General features: G+C 43.2%; 2 protein-coding genes across 6 annotated transcripts in view; one reads left to right on the top strand and one right to left on the bottom strand.

Moving 5' to 3' along the window:
* The window catches only part of LOC111868486 (asparagine synthetase [glutamine-hydrolyzing]), a 197,989-nt gene that overhangs the window by 87,480 nt on the left and 89,072 nt on the right, over positions 1-21,437 (top strand). The gene's annotated exons all lie outside the window — the stretch shown is intronic.
* LOC111868484 (venom carboxylesterase-6) overlaps positions 1-21,437 on the bottom strand; it is a 36,097-nt gene that overhangs the window by 14,178 nt on the left and 482 nt on the right. The window contains exons 1-2 of one of the 4 annotated variants that reach the window (XM_023859151.2): positions 20,143-20,241; positions 1,032-1,284 (exon numbers count right to left, since the gene is read on the bottom strand). In XM_023859151.2, the coding sequence (XP_023714919.1) occupies positions 1,032-1,235 (204 nt within the window). In that variant the 5' untranslated portion in view covers positions 1,236-1,284; positions 20,143-20,241. Of the gene's footprint in view, positions 1-1,031; positions 1,285-1,531; positions 1,775-15,194; positions 15,443-20,142; positions 20,242-21,437 lie in introns of those variants that run through there. The other 3 variants (XM_023859149.2, XM_023859152.2, XM_023859150.2) reach the window with 3 other exon arrangements.

Here is a 21,437-nt window from a genome sequence, read left to right as displayed (position 1 = left end):
TAGAAGTCCCTCGTGTTGCAAACGCATCTAAAAATCCAGTTCATACCTCAAAGAAAAGAAGAAGTGGGGGTGGTAGTGAGAGACACAACATTGGGGTGGATAAGGAACTATGTCTCCGATTTTGAAGGTTCCCAGACAGTGCCCGCTTGTCCTTCTGTTATAGGTAGAGCATATAATCGTTTATATATTATATATATTACAACACCCGCAACCAAACAGGGAACACGCAACACGAGACACGATATACTCTAAGAATAAGAGGAACGACTCCCATAGTGGTGAAACTATGCGTGGTGTTAGAATTGTGACAGATAAGATAAATAATCTTAACAAGTTTTTAGTATATATCTTTATTATAATTAACGAACATTTTTAAATACTTTTTTAAATTTTACAATGACGTAATGGGAAGCAATGAAATAGATTGACGTAAATAGAGCACCTGATGATGGCACTGTAGTGTCGAAACATGTTGTGAAGTAACAAGTAAAATTGAGTGCACTAAAAGACGGACATTGCTTACATATCATGGACGAAGATCAGTGCAACAGGACGCTAAAATACAACATTAACAATATTATATATTTTTGTGACGCTGGAAGAGATGCATTATAGTAATTTCTTTTTGCTAGCGTTGGGAGGGCTATATCAGGGCGAAATTTTGATGTTACCAATGGGAAGGCTGCATGTTAGGCATGCAGTGCAGCGTGGAATTTGGGTACCAACTCAGCATTTGATCTAAGACCGAGGAAAACCACGGAAAAGCTTGGTCAAAGAAAACACACGACCTCTCCCATATAAAGACCAATGGTTAATACTGTTAGAGAAGCAATGACTGTTTATTGCCAATACGCAATACGTAAGTACAGTGTGTAGCAAAAATATTTTTCACTGTTACAGCGGCGGTGATAGCTAACACTGTGCTTTCAGGGGTTAACTTCCCCACACAATTTTACAAGTAACCTTTTTAATATTGTAATCTCATCTGGGCTTGAGCACAAGATAATTAAAGCTCGTTGCAGAAGACTCACCTTAAATCTGAGCGCACCAACAGGAGGTGCTGCATAGGGGATTCCCAAGAAGGCATGGAACGTCCTCCCGTTCCGTGACGTCATTGTGGTACCTCGCATGTTGCCTTGGCGTGTGGTCACTATTGGGTCAATTGTCTCGTCCAACCTAGCCCCTCCCACCAGTATTAACAGGAGTGTCGTCACAATTGACGAAGCCCGATGCATTGTTACTGCCTATCAGTGACGTGAAGTCGTAATGTCAGTGTTCGGTAATCTGAAAAGCAAGTCACTATATCAGTGGCATGCATATTAAATAGTTATTACTACTGTATACACGTCCGAAGAGTAAACTACTGAATAATTTGGTATTGCCCAGTGGCATTCGGCCTGAGATCTAACACTTCATATTACGCCCCTTTCTGTCGAACATATGCGTCGTTTATCGTATTTTGGAGCAGCTGTTTCCAGTAACCACTTAAATCTTGACGTCAGTGTATTTAGTTCAGTACTGTTTCACTCACCGCCACTCAAGCATTCTCTCCTTGCAGTCACTAATTTGCCTATGCCACTACGCACTCTTTCACCACATATGAACGCTGGGCGCCGCTTCTAAGTTCACCGCCACACTCAGCTCAACTGTCGAGTCCCTCAGACGTGACACACCGCTCCCAGGCCGTTCCGATAGGTTCTCAGAAGGATTTCCGGTTGTGTTCCATTTCCGGCAGGTATACAGATTGTTTGACCACCTCTGTGGTCTAGTGGTCAGAGTTTCTGCCTACAGATTCAGAGGTCCGTGTTCGATTCCCGGCGCTACCAGATTTTCTGAGATGTAGTGGGTCTGGAACGGGGTTCACTCAGCCTTGTAAGGATAATTGAGGAGATATTTCAGGGAAATAGCGGCTCCGGTCTAGAAAACCGAAATTAACGGCCGTGGGGATCCGTTGCGCTGACCACGCGACAACCTCTATTCGCTAAAGTTGGCACTAACTTCGCCGAAAAGCGGCGGTCGCTCGGTCGGTATAGTTCGCTTCAGGATTTTGTTTGTTTTTTTGTATACGGATTGTTTCTAAGTACCACTGTGTGCAGATAGGCCTTGGCTCCTGTTCATTCTTCTGTTTAATTGTTAAGGGCTTTTTCCCTGGGGGAAAGTGAAGGAACATGAACCTCACCTCCATCTTCCGCTGAGGTTAAGAAAGTGTAAGAGGCTTACATTCACTCGCTTAAACGTTTTCATGGCACTGAGGTAACTTCGCTTTTTCTGCCCCAGACAACACCAGTCAACGCATTTTTCTAACGAAGACGCTGATTGTTTTGCTGGAGGTTAGAACCAAATTTCGAACTTACGTTATTGCAGTGATGTCTGTGTGTGTGTGACCCCACATTTCGATATCTGAATTAGGGATCCGATGTTCACGAAATCTGTAAATGTGTAATACCAATCGAGGCCTTCGGACCAGACAAATTTCCCTACAATTTAGTAATAAGGAAATGGTGAACCCACGAGCTTTTAAAGACTTCACTAATATCTACTACATTTCAAATCAGGGTTCTCCAATTTCAAAGCACTGCCTGTCCACTTTGTACATTAATTATCTAACCCGAGACCATATTATAAGAGATATATATTTCATAAATAAAATAGAATAATGTTTTTAATCCAAGTGATAAAACAACGAGACCGTGCTAAGCTTGTGATGAGGCCGTCAAACAGCGTTACCAGGTTGGCCGTGCTTGAAAATCATCTGCTGAAGTTTCCTAGCTTTGTATGAATATTGGTTATATAACTGGCTCCAGGGCCTCTCTCCAGTCTCCACGTTTCGAGATCCAGTAGCTACCAAAATTGATTACCCTCCATGTGGAGGCACCTGATAGCCTTGGTTTGATTTTATTAGCTCACAAGACCGAAATAAAATCATGAATTGTCGACATGAACGCTTCTGTACCCGAAATGTGTTAGTAGTAATAGTATCTTACTAATTATTGGTAGTTTCGTAGCGATGTGCGTAGATGCGCTTCAGCAGCATGGCTATTCTCGCATAGAAACACTTCCTACCCACATTTCCGGCATTATTTTCAGCTTCTTTACAAGTCATATTGTTGACTTAGAAGCGCTAATAGGAACTGAAGTGAGACTTGTCCCTTCAAGTGCAGATTGGCTTGGTAAAACAAATAGTTCCTTCCTGTCTGCGAAGCCAAACATGTAAAATGTCATAATGAAAGTTATGTAACAGACTACATAATCATTGTACATTGCTTGGTAGCAGTTTGGCAAAAATGTAACAATGTCCAGCCCATTGCTACGCAACGGCTTCATAAATAATTTTCTGCAACAACGATCACCTGACGCTACAATGGAAGAATTGTTGGAAACGGTGTTTCCTGTGCGGTCCGTGACGAAGTTAGGGCGGAGTGAGTCAAGTTATTCAATGAGAGAGTGACTAAGTGAGTGAGTGAGTGAATGAGAGTGAGAGCCAGAAGAGTCACTCCCAAGTAGAGGGGGCGTGACCCAGCAGTCGTCAGACCCTCTTCTAATCGAAGAAGAGGCCCAATTTCAAAACACGTAAAAGTCTGGAAAGAACAAAAATATGGGACTCGGCGGGGCCCGCAACCAAGAACGACTATACTGGCGAGGACTAACAGAAATTTAGTGGACTGTACTGGCAGTCACCTTCCGGTAAAAACGTGAGCAGAAGAGGACAGTGTTGGGATCTATTACCATGTACCAGCTAATGAAGTCATGGAAGATTTAGTGTGTGCTGTATTGAGAATTGGAGTGCTTGAATTAGTAAGAGCGCTATAATTGATTGTAGTTAGAGTGTTCAATAAATCTAATTACTAAGTCAAGTGGGACTTGTGGTGGAAAAAAGTGGCGCTGGGGCAGGTTTTTTCCGAGTACTTTGGTTTCCCCTGCCAATCTTCATTCCACCAATTGCTCCACAATCACTCTCACCTATCATCTGGGGCTGGTACAATAGGCCAGAAGTGGCCGCAGTACAAGGGACTTAGTCCCACCCCACTAGCAATAAATAATACCTCGATTAATTATTTAGATGGACAATATTTCAAAACAAATATGTTATTCCAGTGAAAACGCTAGACGTATGATTAAATCTACACGTTGTAAGGAGTAAACCATTTCTTGTGGCACATACATTTACTACCGATATTATAATTGAGTGTAACTATATTTCCACACTCCCAATTTTTTCCCCTCTATGGTCCTACAGCCCTTTGGAACTTGGCGCTTTTTTCAGTTCCTTGACGTGTACATAGTTGGTAGGACTCCTTGGTCGGGGGATCAGCCTGTCGCAAGGCCACTACCTACGCACAGAACACAAACACAGAATAAACGCATACCGACATCCTTGTCTCGAGTGGGATTCGAAACCACGATCTCAGTGTTCGAGCGGGCTTAGACGGTTCACCCCTTCGACCGCGCAGCCACTGTGATCGGCTCCAGTCTTCCATACCTCTTCATAATTGGGTGCTTTTTCTTTTATTGCTAGTGGGGTGGGACTAAGTCCTTTGTACTGCGGCCACTTCTGGCCTATTTTACCAGCCCCAGATGGTAGGTGAGGGTGATTGTGGAGCAATTGGTGGAATGAAGATTGGAAGGGGAAACCGAAGTACTCGGAGAAAACCTGCCCCAGCGCCACTTTGTCCACCACAAATCCAACTTGACCAGACCCGGGATCGAACCCGGGCCGCCGCGGTGGGAAGCCAGCGACTAACCGCTTGAGCTATGGCGCGGCCATTAATTCGGTGCTTAGTGATGCAGAAGGACAAGCTTTCCTTTTGCCTTCATAAGAGACCAGCAGTAGTTTACCTACACGAATTAAAAATACTGAAATGGGCTCAGTAGTACAGGAAACATTCAGTGCTGTTATGCTATGCATGCATTTCGTAACTTGTTTACTGTAGAGTAGGATAGCAAAGTAAAATCTAAATACGGACCACGAGTTGCAGGTTTCACATACTTGTGTCATGGCGAGATAAACATAGCGTATAGAAAAGCGTGTTCTTTCTCGGAGGCCATTAAAAATTCTCGTCACGGGGAAGAAAAAAACCAGTTGGTACTTGACGGCATTCACTGTCAAGTTGTCGGGTGGTTGGGAAGGTCACGGAGCAGGCCTCCGCTCTCAGCCACTTTCCTCCGTCCCCAGATAAGTACCGCCCATGACCTTTCTTCATCCTCTTAACAGTAATTCTAAATTCTTATGACCTAACGAGTATTAATTGATTTTGCCCCTCTGGACATCCAGGTTAGTGACACTGTTCAGGTCCTGGAAAACATAATGCAGGAAAATGATTATCAGGCCACTGGCCTGGTATGTTCTCCATCTCCCTGGTTCCTTCCTTCTTAATTTTGCTCTAGGTGTCACAAGGAATCCGGTCTAGAAAACCGAAATTAACTGCCGTGGTGATTCGTTGCGCTGACCACGCGACACCCTCTATCCGCTAAAGTTGGCACTAACTTCGCCGACAAGCGGCGGTCGCTCGGTCGGTATAGTTCGCTTGCCTACTACAGGCCACGGAGTTATTATTATTCATTTATCTTGCACTCGCAAACTGATCCTTAAACTCTACCGAGGATATTTCCCTCAACAACAGCCGTTTACTTTTTTAATTACATAACTGATCTCTGTGAGTGTAACGTGCTTTACTGTGTTAGACTGCTAAAACAAAGTTTCATAACGTCGTCTGTGTTACTCACATGCACACAGTATGCCGAATTTATGCTGATATGTAGTGGCTGGTTACATGAAGACTTTCCCACTTACGATCGTATTACGTTAATGCACATTAGTCTTAGGTTCCTTTAGAATTTTCGCACTTACGAATCGAAAATCGAAGTTTGGGCTTAACAACATAACTCAAGCGGTTAGTCGCTGCCTTCCCACCACAGTGGCCCGGGTTCAAGCTCGGGTCTGCTCAAGTGGGATTTGTGGTGGACAAAGTGGCACTGAGGCAGGTTTTCTACAAGTATGTCAGTTTCCCCTGCTAATCTTCAGTTCACCAAATTCTCTATCATCATGATGACCCGGGGCAGGTACAATAGGCCAGTCAGTGGTCGACGTGCCGAGTAGACCCAGTTGGACTCCACCCCACACTATGCGAATTAAAAAGAATTACACCATGTTGTATCCATGTTAGGTGGGTCCCTGTCACTACGGCATGGCGAGTCCTCAGGTTGCGGATGGAGGAGACGCCCTCCAGTTTTGGAGGGAAGCTGTGAATATATTGAATAAGCAGTCGCGGACAGCCGACAAGGGGTGGCCCTCCAGCTTGGGGGTTGGGCGTGGGGCTAACAACTCCTCACTGTAAAAAACATTATGTTACGAAAATGAACAGAAAGCCTCGGACCTAGACGGATTCCTTGGATAAACGACTTAAGCTAATGAAAATGGTTATGAGATTTGGCTCTTGGAATGTACGAAGTTTGTATAGGGCAGGTTCGCTCAGGGCCGTGGCGGAAGAAATCTTAAAATATAAGTTAGATTTAGCGGGAGTACAGGAGGTCAGATGGGATGGAGGTGGCATCGCACCAGCAGGAGACTATACATTCTTCTATGGAAAGGGGAATGAAAATCATGAATTAGGTACAGGTTTTTTCGTACATAAGACAGTCCTATCAGCAGTTAAGAGGGTAGAATTCGTTAGTGATACGATTTCATATATAATACTAAAAGGTCGCTGGTGTGATATCATTGTTATGAATGTTCACGCCCCAACAGAAGATAAAATTGATGACATAAAGGATAGATTCTATGAAGAACTAGAACATGTATTTGATAAATTCCCGAAGTACCCTATGAAAATTTTGTTAGGAGATTTCAATGCCAAAGTAGGGAGGGAAGACATTTTCGAACCAACATTTGGGAATGAGAGTTTGCATGAAATTAGTAATGATAATTGAGTTAGAGTTGTAAACTTTGCCACATCAACAAATTTTACTGTCAAAAGTACAATGTTCCCACATCGTAACATTCATAAATTTACTTGGACATTTCAGATAGACCATATTTTGATAGACAGGAGACGGCACTCAAGTATACTTGATCTCCGATCATTCAGGGCAGAAGATTGTGGTACTGAACACTACCTGGTGGTGGCAAAAGTTAGGGAAAGACTGGCAGTGAGCAAACAAACAACACACAGAGTTCATATGGAGAGGTTCAATCTCAAGAAATTAAATGAGGTAGAGGGTAAAGAGCAGTATTGTGTTGAAATCTCAAATAGGTTCACGGCTTTGGAAATCTTGGAAACTGAGCTGGATGTTAATAGAGTTTGGGAAGCTATTAGAGAGAATGTAAAAATGTCTGCCAAAGAGAGTCTAGGTTATTGTGAACTGAAGAAGCATAAGCCATGGTTCGATGAAGGATGCTCAAAATTATTAGATCAAAGAAAGCAGGCCAAATTGCAGTGGTTACATGAGCCAAGCGAGTTAAATGGGGATAATCTAAAGAATATAAGACGTGAAACCGGTAAGGGTTAGGGAATAAAAAAGAGGGAATATCTGAAAGACAAAATCGATGAGCTTGCAATGAACAGTAAGAACAAGAACATTAGAGACCTGTATAGAGGAATAAATGACTTTAAGAGGGGTTACCAGCCTAGCAGTAACTTAGTGAAGGATGAGAATGGTGATCTGTTTGCAGATTCCCACAACATTTTGAATAGGTGGAGGAACTACTTCTCTCAATTATTGAATGTACATAGGGTCAGTGCTGTTAGGCAGACAGAAATACATACAGCTGAGCCGTTAATACGTGATCCTAGCCCTTTTGAAGTTGAAAGAGCTATTGCAGAATTGAAACGGTATAAATCGCCAGGTAGTGATCAAATTCCGGCAGAACTTATTCAAGCAGGAGGAGAAATATTACGTTCTAAGATCCACAATCTAATTACTTCTATTTGGCATAAGGAAAAATTGCCTGATCAGTGGAAGGAGTCTATTATTGTACCAGTTCACAAGAAGGGTGATAAAACTGACTGTAGTAATTATCGGGGGATATCACTTCTATCAACTTCATATAAAATTTTGTCCAATATTCTTCTTTCAAGGTTAAGTCCATATATAGATGAAATTATTGGGGATCATCAGTGTGGGTTTCGACGTAACAGATCAACTACAGACAAGATCTTTTGCATTCGTCAGATATTGGAGGAAAAATGGGGGTACGATGAGACAGTACATCAGCTATTCATAGACTTCAAGAAAGTCTACGATTCAGTTAGAAGGGAAGTATTGTACAATATTCTGACAGAGTTTGGGATACAGCCAGAGATAGGACTGCACACGATTTTCCCACTGCAGTAGAATGAATCCCCTATGGATTGCGAGAGGAGCAGGGAGGGGGGGCACAAGTACATCAGAGTCTGGATGTGAAGAATATTACACTCACATTGTTGTGGTCAGGGTGACACCAAGTGTTAGTATCTGCTTCACATGACTAACACAGCAAATCTTCTTCCAAACCGGGAGACAGATTCCTCGAGAAATGCTTGTTAGGTAAATCCGCTTTGGAAGATACCAGTATCTTAGAATGGAGATACTTTAACTCGGCCTCATAACGTATCCCATTAATATCTAGAGGGAGGGTGAGAGGAGGAATACATATAGGAAAGTGGTGGAAAAGCCGAAAGGAAGGAGACCACTGAGAAGACCAAGACGTAGGTGGGTGGACAATATTGAAATGGATCTTGGAGTGATCGGATGGGATGGAATGGATTGGATAGATGTGGTTGAGGATGGGGACCAGTGGAGGGCCCTTGTGAACATGGTAATCAACCTTCGGGTTACATAAAATGCTGGGAAGTTCTTGAATAGCTACGCAATTGGCAGTTTCTCAAGAAAAGCTCAGCTCCATGAGGGATTAATATCTAGATACGCAGAACTCCAACACAAACGAAGAGCTGTGCTTATACTGGTTCAAGTTATCAAAACATCACGGCCCATTGCAGACTTGTAGGCTGCAGCAAGACCTAAATTCGGTCATACATCCTTGACCCATAGGTTGCAGAAACGATTGGTGTTAGGAGGTAAAAACGTTACCTTGATGTTAGGACAATGAATTGCAATGTTTCAGGTTTGTTGCCTGTTGCTGATTGCTTGTGTTGGGATTTTCCACTCTCGGTAAATGACTGTTCGCATTTGTTTTTGCAAACAAACAGATCTGCTACGAACAATATGTGTTTGACAAGGGTTTACTGTATACGAAGGACGATGAGGTAAATCATTCCTTTACACAAAAAAAAAAAAACAAACAAACTCCATGGTTTTAGTCCGCAAGCAAACTATACCGGCCGAGCGACCGCCGCTTGTCGGCGAAGTTAATGCCAACTTTAGCGGATATAGCGTGTCGCGTGATCGGCGCAACGAATCCTCACGGCCTTAATTTCGGTTTTCTAGACCGGAGCCGCTTTTTCCTTCAAATGATTCCTCAGTTATCCTCACGAGGCCACTGGTTCTCAGAAAATCTGGTAGCGCCGGGAATCGAACCCGGACCTCTGGATCTGTAGCCAGGAACTGTGACCACTAGACCACAGAGGCGATCACAGTGGTAAATATATTGTCACGTGCAGGTGTCACTATAAGACGGATTTTAGATTGGATGATTGGATTTATTGGCTCGCACGGGAATGTGTTTACCGAGTCGTTGCCTAGCAATGGGGATACACGTCACAATATGCACCACCTGCCTTAACGGCCAATACTGGATTTAGCACACGAAGTAAATTTTGTGTTTCATATGATCCTCATAATAAGCAGCGATTAATTCCCTGTACAGATTAAACAAGCTACTCTTTATTATGGAAGTGGAGTGCGTTTTCCTTAGGCAGGAACCGAATATATACTCGTATACTGTAGGATATAGACCCGTTATTAGGTAACGTCCGCGAAACAAATATGTTCCAATGACAACGAATCCACACGTAACGATAGAGGAACTGTTGAGAAAGGTGTTTCCTGAGTGGTCCGTTTTGAGATGTTGTAAGCAGGACAGTTTGGAGCAAAGACGGGATCTGTAAAGCGAAGACTATGACGTTGGTGTGAGATGACCGCCAGCCTGGAAGTTAGTCAGTTGAAGCAACGAGTTCAGTTGTGGAGTATTAGCCAGCAGGGAACGACGTGAATACAGAAGCTGAAGAATCTCCATTGTTAAAATCCTTTACCAGGAAACGACTAGTGAAAGCAGACTGAGAAAACTTAGCGTGTGCTTTAATGATTTAATAATTACTTGTAGTTACAAATTATGTGCATAAATGGTCAGTATATCGAGTCATCAATTCAAACCCCGTCTGTAGTCACACTCCCTCACGTGCCAATATATATATATGAATTTCATACCTCAAAGTTTTAATGCGCATAACAGAGGTCAAGCTGAAACAGACAGACTATACATGCCTCTGAAACAGAATCAGGAAAGCAGAAACGCATAAGCTTTCTTTCCTTCCCCTGCACGCGAATCGTGGAGGAAGTTAATGGAGACCATAAACTAAGCAAGGACATTTTTCACTGGAAACTGAAGCGATACTTACACAAAACCCGCACGTGTATATGTCGTGGGAAACAAATTTCTTACGTCTTCGTGTATGGGCTAGCAGTTGTGCTTCATTTTCGGGACGCCCCGTCCTCGGCGCCTGGAGTTCTTTTCGTGGGTTTCCATAGTTGCTCCACTGAGTAGGCAGGCTCAAGCATGTATTCGGGAGGTTCCCGGTTCGAATATTGCCGGGATACCAAATATTCCAATTAATGGTTTTCGTGGTTTGCCTCAGTCCCCAAGATAAATACCTGTATGTTAGCTTAAAAGTGAGCGGTGAGATTCTCACAACGGTGACTTCGGAGCGTACTTCTGGGATTTGACACCGTGTAGTCAGGTTGATTGTTACAAACGCGTTGGAGGAATCTGCTACCTACATTTTAAGGATAGAAGAATTTTAAGTTTCAGTTTTCAAATTTGAGAATGGCGATAGGTAGACGACTGCTCCCTTCCACATTCCTCGCAGTTCATATTTCATGATCATCTAACCATTTCACTTTTAAAGTCAAAGCCAAAGTTACTTTACGGCTAGTGGTTTACCCCCAATCAGTTCTTCTTGGCGTCAAGCCCATTGAGACCCACAACCAAAGATTTTTTCAACTGAACCCTTGCGGCCATAGTCCTTATGTAACATCCTCTCTGACGAGAAGATGGGCTTGTCTCTTATGAATATGCTTGGCCTTCCGTCAAGTGTACCTATCGCACTTATATCATGTTATTGAAAGTTCTTCCTTTTTGCACAATATACAAGTACTCTTGTCATTACAGGCTTTGCAAAGCAGATCATTACGTATCTCATGCTACAACGGCTGCTTTCACATTTAGATAATTAACGCAAGAAACGGACCAGAACTACTGCCATGAGAGAGGACACAACTCATAATTTGTGTTGCCGTCATATTGGTATTAAATGCATGTAATGAACGCGTAATTGTGAACCTCGTTAGTAACTGCTCAAAGGATTCTGGGCATAGAAAGAATAACCGTGATCACTGTTGTTCTTTGATGAAGATAAGCTCTTGCTAACGTATCCAGCTGAAAAATGTCATTTGATCTTTTCGCCAAAGGACGAAAACAGATCAAGTTCCCAAAATGCTGCGTCGTGTTTCGAACATCAGATAATGGATGAAGTCCACAAGCTAAGTAACCTCACGTGTAGTACAGCATACGCACCATTCCTTAGAGTTGAATCATCAAGAATTCTTTTAGAAAACATTCTCATGTCGCGTCTAGCAGAACATCGCTATCTGGTGATTAGCACGGCTGCTTCATATTCTAACGGTCCCGCGCTCAAATATCGGTCAGGATATGGGCATTACTGGTTGAGGTTTTTCGTGGTTCTCTTCAGTTATTCCAGCAAATTCTGAGATAACGCCGTAAATCAGTTCACGATCGCTACTTCAATATCCTCTTCAAACCGTTATTCACGAATCATTTTATCATTCGACGTTGCAGCTCTAGTCTCGTCGTTAAAGGAACGGATACTTACAAATAAAAGAGTATCATCCGTTGAGAATTCAACTGGAAGCCTCATCCACTGTATAACTGCTTTCTCCCTTATTTCTTTCGAGTCTTATATGCTATGGAATGACGCGTTGAGACCGAATTTCAACGTAATATCCCACGAATAACACGCATGAATAGACGGGAGTAATTTATCTTCTTCATATAGTATAATAAAAAGAAAAGACATCCGTGGGTTTAGTCCGCACGTGAACTATAGCGACCGAGCGACCGCCGCTTGTCGGCGAAGTTAGTTCCAACTTTAGCGGATAGAGGGTGTCGCGTGGTCAGCGCAACGAATACCCACGGCCGTTAATTTCGGAGTTCTAGACCGTAGCCAGTACTTTTCCAATCAAGCAGCTTCTCAATTATCCTCACGAGGCTGGGTGGACCCCGTTCCAGACTAACTACCTCTCAGAAAACCTGGTAGCGCCTGGAATAGAACCCGGATCTCTGGATCTGTATCCAGGAACTCTGACCACTAGACCACAGAAGCGGTCCGTATAGTATAATACGTACATGGAATATTTTCAGTACTCACAGAATACACTGAAACAAAAGACTACGTATTTTATAATTTGCTTTCATGAAATGCATTGATACTCGACATTTCGTTGCTATGGTAACCCAAAATTGCCTGTGGACAATGACAAATCTGACGCCAAAAAAACTATTTTTAAGATATAGAAAGAAATGAAACAATCCATTCTTCCATCAAAATCGCCATACCGGGATCTTATTGAACGTATAGGCCTTTTGTTTCGTAAGGATGCGTTCTCAAATTATGACGTAGCCTCAAGGATATTTTAGATGGACAATAACATGACCTCTTTTGTAGTCATCCCACTTATAGGAATGAGAACACCTTCTCAACAGATGCAAACTAAAAATATTTGCTCAGCACAGTATTTGGCCTGCTACCAGCTGACGTGTGTTTTTATGCACATTGCATGCAAAGTGTTACGGATGCACCGGACAAATGGTCTCCCTCTGTTAGTCCGAGAGGCGAGCAAGTTTCGATGAGGGCGTTGAACCTAAGGAGAACGGAGAAATTTGCATAGTCAGGATTCATATTATCAAGATTATTAAGTCTTTGAAGCTTATATAGATATTTAAAAAATTAAATTCCTACCACATAGAACGCAGTGAAGCCTGAAATCTATCTAAATAATATTAACAAATCGAGTTTCTATCTTATAGAAAACACGATTCGGCCTCATTACAAAGACAACCCCCTTAATACCGTTAATGTTTATTCTGAGAACTACGAGCATACGAAATTCACAAACACGCTGTGTGGACAATATGCAAAATATTATTAGTATTGAAGTGGGTGGCACATGTAGTTACCATTGTGATTTAAATGGTTAAATATGATATCTGATATTTAAATATTTTCATAGTCTCTCTCAGGAAAGACGGATTTATGGTGTCCCCTAACACAAATGTATGTTCTCCTAAAAATCATTTATAATATATGTAGCACTTGCCATATTACTGAAACACGAATTTTGACCACATGGCAGGCCCTACATTTATGCAATGCGTATAATCCTTCTAGCTGTCGTGCGGTCAACTTAGAGCTTCCCGCATATCACTGATCAGCTCTGACGGAAGAGACAGGCGTTTCTCCCATCTAGTTGACCCACGGGGTTACCGACTGCTTGAGGAAGAGGAAAGTCTGAACTCCTCATGGATTTCTGTTAATATGATCGCGCTGTTTGTAAAAGTCTAAGGTTTGCTCGTCTGCCGTCATGTATGTTCTATATACGTATATGCTAACAGTTAGTTACGAATAGGAATAGAAGGCGGCAGTACTGATTTAGTAAGTACTACCATCTCCGTGTCTGCCAAAAAAAAAAAAAAAAGAAGTCCAGGTAGCAGACCGCGTAGTGTTATTCTAATAAATTTAGTACCTTGGTGTAAAAAGCAGTAAGTTTGCTAGAAAATACCGGGCTATTGAGGTTAAGCATTTAGACGAAGTTTAGTTTTGACAATTTCTCGTTGAACTTTCAATGATCTTTATGCTAGATCTCCTCACAATGACTGTCAATTTTCCTAAACAGCATTAAAAAAAAGTAAAGCTCTCCCTGTACCAGGCCGTGAAAGCCCATAGGGTTGTGAGACGTTGAGGCTCCCACATTATCTAGACAGTCGGCTCATAGATGGCGGCAAGGTTGTCAGCCTTACGCGCCGACCGCCCTTTATCCCCAGGAAAATTATTTAAGCGGTAGCATAGTTGGTTGAGGGGCTATGCTACAAGCCGGAAGGTCGCGGGTTCAAGTCCCGATGAGGTCATTGGATTTTTTTCAGTTGATCTAATACTTCCAGCCGCACTAGGCCCTGGGGTTTACTCAGCCTCTAACAGAAATGAATACCAGGAAACAGCATTAACCTAACGGTATTTGTAATGAGACGTAATGTACTTTCTGCCAGATATTAATTGAACTTATAAATGTTAATTAGATGAATATTACGATATTTGGGGACATGACGCCCTGCAATTTGGTAGGCAAATGCCACTCACCTTTCTTCATATTTAGAAGGACTCAATCCCCCATTGGCTTCTCTTCGCAGCTACGGCCCCTGTGTCTAGACCTCACGCGAATTCTCTATCCTTAAGATGGAGGCAACAAGTTCCTCCGAAACGCGATAGATATATACGAAACCAAACGACGTCGACTGCCGGAAGACCATATAATCTTCACATTTACCGGCGTCAGAGTCCCAAATGTGACACGTTTAGATGAGCTACCTGTTATTCAGAGGCTGCAGATCTGATTATCTGAACATTATACGTACTGGATGTGCAGAGATTCTATCCGTTTGAAGAGTTATATATTCTGTGTCATAAGCCATGTGGTCCGTTTTAAAGTCAGCCGACGTTTCGGAGGAACTTGTCGCCTATATCTTCATGCCAAGGAAGAAAGCGGCATGAAGCAGAGGTCTGTTTCATGCTGGTGTCTTGTTTGGCTTGTCCTTAGACCCTGAAGACAGGTGAAATATTCCTCCGAAACATAGGTTGCATTTCCAAACGCACTGCACGATGTTATATCACAGATGATAGAACGCTCCATAACCACTGCTGTAAGAACCTCATATTCTGACAATTTCATTTGACCGTTCGAAAACTCACCTGTTGCCGATAGCTCCGGCTCCTTCGTTGCTTTCAGTTCCACAATTGAAACGAGAATTGCAAATCTAGCGTCAGATATTATTTATAACACAGAGAAAGGTACGACCCTCTTTCCCCCCCACCACCACCAAGGTCGCGGCACGTGTTCGAGAGTGGACCATCTTTCTGGTTTCAGTACTCCGAAGTTGTCGCAGCCTTGCCCCAAGAGACTTCACACTTCAACACGCCTTCGTTGATACTCTACAATTTTCGTACACACACGTGACGCATTTCCGCTACTTCTGCTTTTCGCCGTCTGGACAGTAAATAAGTACGCCTGTTACGAAAGGTTCGTGGACTCGTATAATTTCTGCGACCTTCTGAATGCAGTTCTTGTTTGGCAGACCGTGTCAGTAAAATTGCATTCCTGTACTAAGTAACATATTTTTGAAAGTTCATATAGGCATATATAAGATTATAGTACTCTATTTACAATTATTTGAAACATAAAAAGGTAAAGTTGTCCTTGAGCTTAATTAACTAAGCACTATATCATGAAGGCATACGGGGGAGTACAGACAGAGCTGAACCATTCTTGACCTCTGCACTAGATGTAGCTGAGTGATCAGGTTCACGCCCTGGCTGCTTTACCCTCCGATGGGAAGGAGGCTGAGTGGGCCCCAGAGCCGGTTTGGACGCTATAGTGAAGAGAAAAAACTTACTCCTGCAGGGAACCGAACCCCGATAGACCACCTTCTAGCCCCTCCCTATACCGTCTGAGCTATTCCAGCTCTTTTATCTCACATCATATGAAAATGGAATCATATCACGCCGTAATATTAGCCAGTTTGGATGAAATTCGTATTTTGCATACAGAAACGTAGGCCTGAAAACCTGGTGTAAGTTACTGACTTTAAGCTTCCACGGTGATTAATTATTGATATTAATTTCCTTCTTTGATTGTTACACTGTGCGGTCGTGGACGAAGTTTCCGATGTTTCGGAGGTACATGCTGCTTCCATGTTCAGGGTCGATGTGTGTAGGTTGGTGGGCTGCTGTGTGTGTGTACCCGTATGCTGGTTTGAAAATAGACGTGGAAGGGGAGATGAAGTGGGGATTGGTAAGGAGAGGTGTGCACATTGCACTGCAAGGACCCAGGAATGCAACAAAAAGACTGCCGGCAACTGATGCTATGGAGTGATCTTCCACCCAAGTTCCCTTCGTGGTTCACCGTGTGATGTGCAAGCATCACGTTATAATTTACGGTATAATCTAGACACTGACCGCCTCTGTGGTCTAGTGGTCAGAGTTCCTGCCTACAGATCCAGAGGTCCCGGGTTCGATTCACGGTGCTACCAGATTTTATGAGAAGTAGTGGGTCTGGAACGGAGTCCACTCAGCCTCATGACGATAAGTGAGGAGCCATTTCAAGGAAATAGCGGCTCCGGTCTAGGAAACCGAAATTAACGACCGTGGGGATCCGTTGCGCTGACCACGTGACACCCTCTATGCTCTCAAGTTGGCACTAACTTCGTCGACAAGCGGCGCTCGCTCGGTCGGTATAGTTCGCTTGCGGACTAAAACCACGGAGTTTTTTTTTCTGTACAATGGGGTCAAGATAGCTCAGATGGTGTAGTGACGAGCTATGGGATGGACAGCTGGGGTTTTGTTCCCGGCATGGACAAGAAACTTTTCTCTATTCCACAGCGTCCAGATCGATACTGGGGCACAACAAGCCCCTTGTACAATTGGTACCGAGGTCACTTTCCCCTGGGGTTAAGCGAACGGGGCGTGAAGCTGACCACTCACCTCGATGTACTGTCGAGGCCAAGAATTGTGGAGCTATACCTATGGTGTAGTGCTTAATTAATTAAACACAGGGACAAATTTACTTTTTATAGATACAGTAAAACAAGAAAATATTTTGTAAAACTCTTACACAGGGCCCTGTATTTATTTCTGTTCTTGGAAAAGGGGAGAAAAAGAGTTTTAACCCAAAGTGAAGCCTTAATGCAAGAAGGATGTATTAGAAAACATTTTGCAGAAAATGAAAATATTTTCTTTTTCGAAGGTTGTCGGAGCAAATAGAGCATTTTCTTTTAATGCGGCTTCAGTTTCCTACATGGACATTTCAAGAAAGTTGATACATTGAAGGAAAAGTTCTGTTGAGGTGTTTCCCACTGCCGTAACTTCAAAACTGAAAATCAGGACGAAAACCGGAAAATACTTAAAACGTTTATTTCTGTTTATCCATTTCCTGCAGACGTAAGAACACTGTTCGCTCCATTTCATCACGCACAGGGCCCCTGAAATATACATAAAAAAGAAGGAAATATGTTTGAAACTGCGTTTCGGGGCGGAAATTTGGCGTATAACATCATGTTGCCCCTTGAAAGTCAAGTGACATTTCGGAGTCACTGCTCACTGCTTGCTTCGCTCAACTTTCTTGCTTGGCTTTTTCGACCTTCAACATGGAGGTGACATGTTCCTCCGAAACGTCTTTCGACTTTCGGCTATGAGACCTTGAAATTTTTCTTACTGAATTATGAGGTTCTCAGGGTCGTGACTATAGAGATTACTGTCTTCTGGCATGTGACGCCGTGTAACTTGGTAGCAGTCATTAACATTGGTAACAGTGATAGCGCTATAACAGAATACACGGCGTCATGGCCCAGAAGACAGTAGTTCTCATAATCACTGACTTGAGTACCTCAGATCTCACATAGCAACCTTCCTTGGTGAGGCTTCAGTACGTAATATCGGCAGATTCCAAAGCTTTCGAATAAATGGCAACCCACCGGTGTTTCTGATTCTATTGCCTGCCCTGGGCTGGTGCGGGCCTCACAGAGGAGCTCTGATGCCAATAGTTGCTCCTTACTAAGTTGTGAGAAATTCCCTCCTGCGAATCAGGCCCTGCATGCAAATCTGAACTCCCTATTAGCCTGCAGTATAGATAAATGGCGTCGATGGCTGGTATGGGTCTCACAGAGGAGCTCTGATGCCAATAGTTGCTCCTTGCTAAGTTGTGAGAAATTCCCTCGTGCGAATCAGGCCTTGCCGGCAAATCTGAACTCCCTACCTCCACGAGGTGGCCCTGGGTGCGTTCCATGGTGAGAGCATGAGAGTAGCAGATGGGAGCAAGGCGAAGACCGAGGCTGCGCCATAGCTCAAGCGGTTAATCACTGGCTTCCCACCGCGGCGGCCCGTTTTCAAACCCGGGTCTGGTCAAGTGGGATTTGTGGTGGACAAAGTGGCGCTGAGGCGGGGTTTCTCCGAGTACTTCGGTTTCCCCTGCCAATCTTCATTCCACCAAATTATTCGTCATCATAATCACACAGGGCAGGCTACAATACGCCAATCAGTGACCGCCGTGCCGTGTGCACCCAGTTGGACTCCACCCCCCACTAAACGAATTAAAAAAAAGGCGAAGGCCGAATGTCTGGTGCCCTAAAACGGGATTGTTCGGCTAAGGGAATAAACCATGACAGAAAATCTGTGGTCCTCTAACAAGTTGGCGGGTTGGGCTTTAGGCTGACATCCTCATCATGCAAAAGAGTTCGGAGTCGGGAATCCAAACAGAAGAATGTCTTTGAAGCGGCCAGGGCCCAAGCTGGGCAGTACAGGCATTAGTAGTACTATGTAGAAGTAGTAGCAGTAGTAGTATTTCCTGGCCTAAAGATGGCGATAACATGTTCCTCCGAAGGTTTGTAAGTTTTTTAGTGAGTGGATGACGCAAATGAAAAACATGGAAATGCTTTAACTTGGGAGATAATTCGTCTCAATTACATTGAAAAGAGAATGCAGCAATTTTGACAAGTTGAACAGTTGCCTGAAGATGGCCGACTACGGTTGAAACAAGGAGCAATTTCTAATGGTTAACTTTTATATATATATATATAAGGGAGTAGTTGTAAATTAATTTGAATTTAAGACGGAAAAGAAAATGTATAAGTGATACATTAATGCAACGGGATTCTCAAATACGGTATTTGTTTCAAATATTCATAGAAGGGCAAATTTTTGTATATTTTTCCTTGACAAAAACATACAGTTGATAAAGCTCCATGATAATTTGTGGTGATAAAATGCAAATTTGGTAAATGTTTCGCCGTAAAACACTACGCTGTGAAGCTGTCATGGAAGCACAGCCCAACGAATTCATGACTCGGCGCTACATACATACATACATACATACACATGAGTGGGCAGCATTCTTTTATTACTCCGAAAGCGAAAGTTTGAATTTGTGAAGAAAACAGATTAGCCCTATCGGGCATAGGTCACTCAGCCTTGAAATGCAACTTGGGAGTCCCGGTTGGACACGTGGCGTCCTCTCAGGAGAAACTTTTATCGGTTTCTTTTTGTCTGCCAACTTCACAATTCCACTCCAAGGTATAGTTATGTAAACGCGTGCGTTACACGCACATAGCAACATCAGTCCGTTGTTTATCGGCCAACCCAGTAGGAAATGTCCTTCAGTCAACTGCTACATCCGCCAAGAGGCATAGGCTCTCACGTTGCTGATTATAAAGATTAATGGGTTTTTGTGTCAGCACAACCATGATTCTGTATACCACCTGTGTGAACATTAGTGAACCCGGTATATTGCCTACAGCGTGTAGCCCATTCATGTGTTTCGTATGATTCACACAATAAACAAGACCATTTCCCTGAGTAGTACTAATCGGTTGGCCTTCGTATTCGAGACAAGAGAAAAATGTATGTGCACTGGGGCACATAACTGTATTTATAAATATTACTCCACTCTGATGCAGCCCTTCCAACATTGATATCAAAATTAATTCCAATCATACGCAGTAAAACCCCAACTCTGCATTTTTTCTGCTCATAACAAGGTTCACATCCTAAAATGTTACCTTTTCACTTCCTAAAGTTTTGCCCCCTTTTAAACGTACCTCTATTGGAAGGGGGCACTGCCTGGGAAACTTAAAAAAAAAATGTTTCTTACCTCCTCCTGAATTTAGTGTCTGTCACTCCCGGCTCTCTCTAATTCATATCTCTCAATCCCCTTTCCATAGAAAAATGTATATTCGCCTGCTGGTTCGGTGCCACCTCCATCCCATCTGACCTCCTGTAATTCCAATAATCTAACTTATATTTTGATGTTTCCTTCGCAACTGTCATGAGCGCACCTGTCCTATATACTTCTTACATTCCAAGTACCAAATCTTATTTCAATTTTCTTCAACTCGGGTCGTTTATCCAAAGAATCCGTCCAGGTCTGAGGCCTTTTGTGACATTTCGCAACAAACTTAGTTTTAACGGCGAGGACTTGTTAGCCCCACTCTCAAACCCCAAAAGACGGAGGATTGCCCCTTGTCGCCTGTCCAAGACTGCTTATTCAGTATATTCGCAACTACCCTCCATAATTTTTTTAACGCTAGTGGGGTGGGACTAAGTCCCTTGTACTGCGGTCACTTCTGGCCTATTGTACCAGCCCTAGATGATAGGTGAGGGTGATTGTGGAGCAATTGGTGGAATGAAGATTGGCAAGGGAAACCGAAATACTCGGAGAAAACCTGTCCCAGCGCCACTTTGTCCACCACAAATCTCACTTGACCAGACCAGGGATCGAACCCGGGCCGCCGCGGTGGGAAGCCAGCGACTAACCCCTTGAGCTATGGCGCGGCCCTCTACCCTCCATATCTGGAGGCCGTCACCTCCATCCGCAACCTGAGAACGCGCCATGCCGTGTTGAGGGACCTACCTAACCTGGCAGTAAAGACACTGCTCAACTTACATCTCTGCTCACAATTATTAAAGAAAGAAAGAAGTCCACTTCCCCACGCTTTACCTTATCGCCTATCTTTGCCAGAAGACCGAGCGGGCGCTGCCTGGGAAATTTCAAAGCTGGTAGTTGTTCTGTTTCCTCTCCCGTATACAACTAGTATTTTTCACTATTCCACACCTCCACTGCGCTTTCTCCCTCTCTCTTTCCTTTTTAGGCGTATTTCTGTTATGTAACATATTTTCCATTGTAATCGTTCTATGAGGATTGTGGTAATGATCTGATATTGATATGGGGAATGATTAAGGGGATATTTTATTTTGGAGGGATAAGAGAAAAATATGAAATGAATGGGCTCAACGTCGGGTCCAGTGGCTGACTAGACTACAGACTACAGGGTGTCAGATCCCACAAGACTACAATTCATATTTATTGGCGTGAGAAGCACAGATCTCACAGAACTGACACCTTGTATCTCTGTTTTAATATTATCTTCCTACCGTTTCCTAGGTCTG

The sequence above is a fragment of the Cryptotermes secundus genome, unplaced genomic scaffold (genome assembly GCF_002891405.2).
Source record: "Cryptotermes secundus unplaced genomic scaffold, Csec_1.0 scaffold203, whole genome shotgun sequence".
In the NCBI taxonomy this organism is placed as follows: domain Eukaryota; kingdom Metazoa; phylum Arthropoda; class Insecta; order Blattodea; family Kalotermitidae; genus Cryptotermes; species Cryptotermes secundus.
This window is presented reverse-complemented; position numbering and strand designations above follow the sequence as displayed.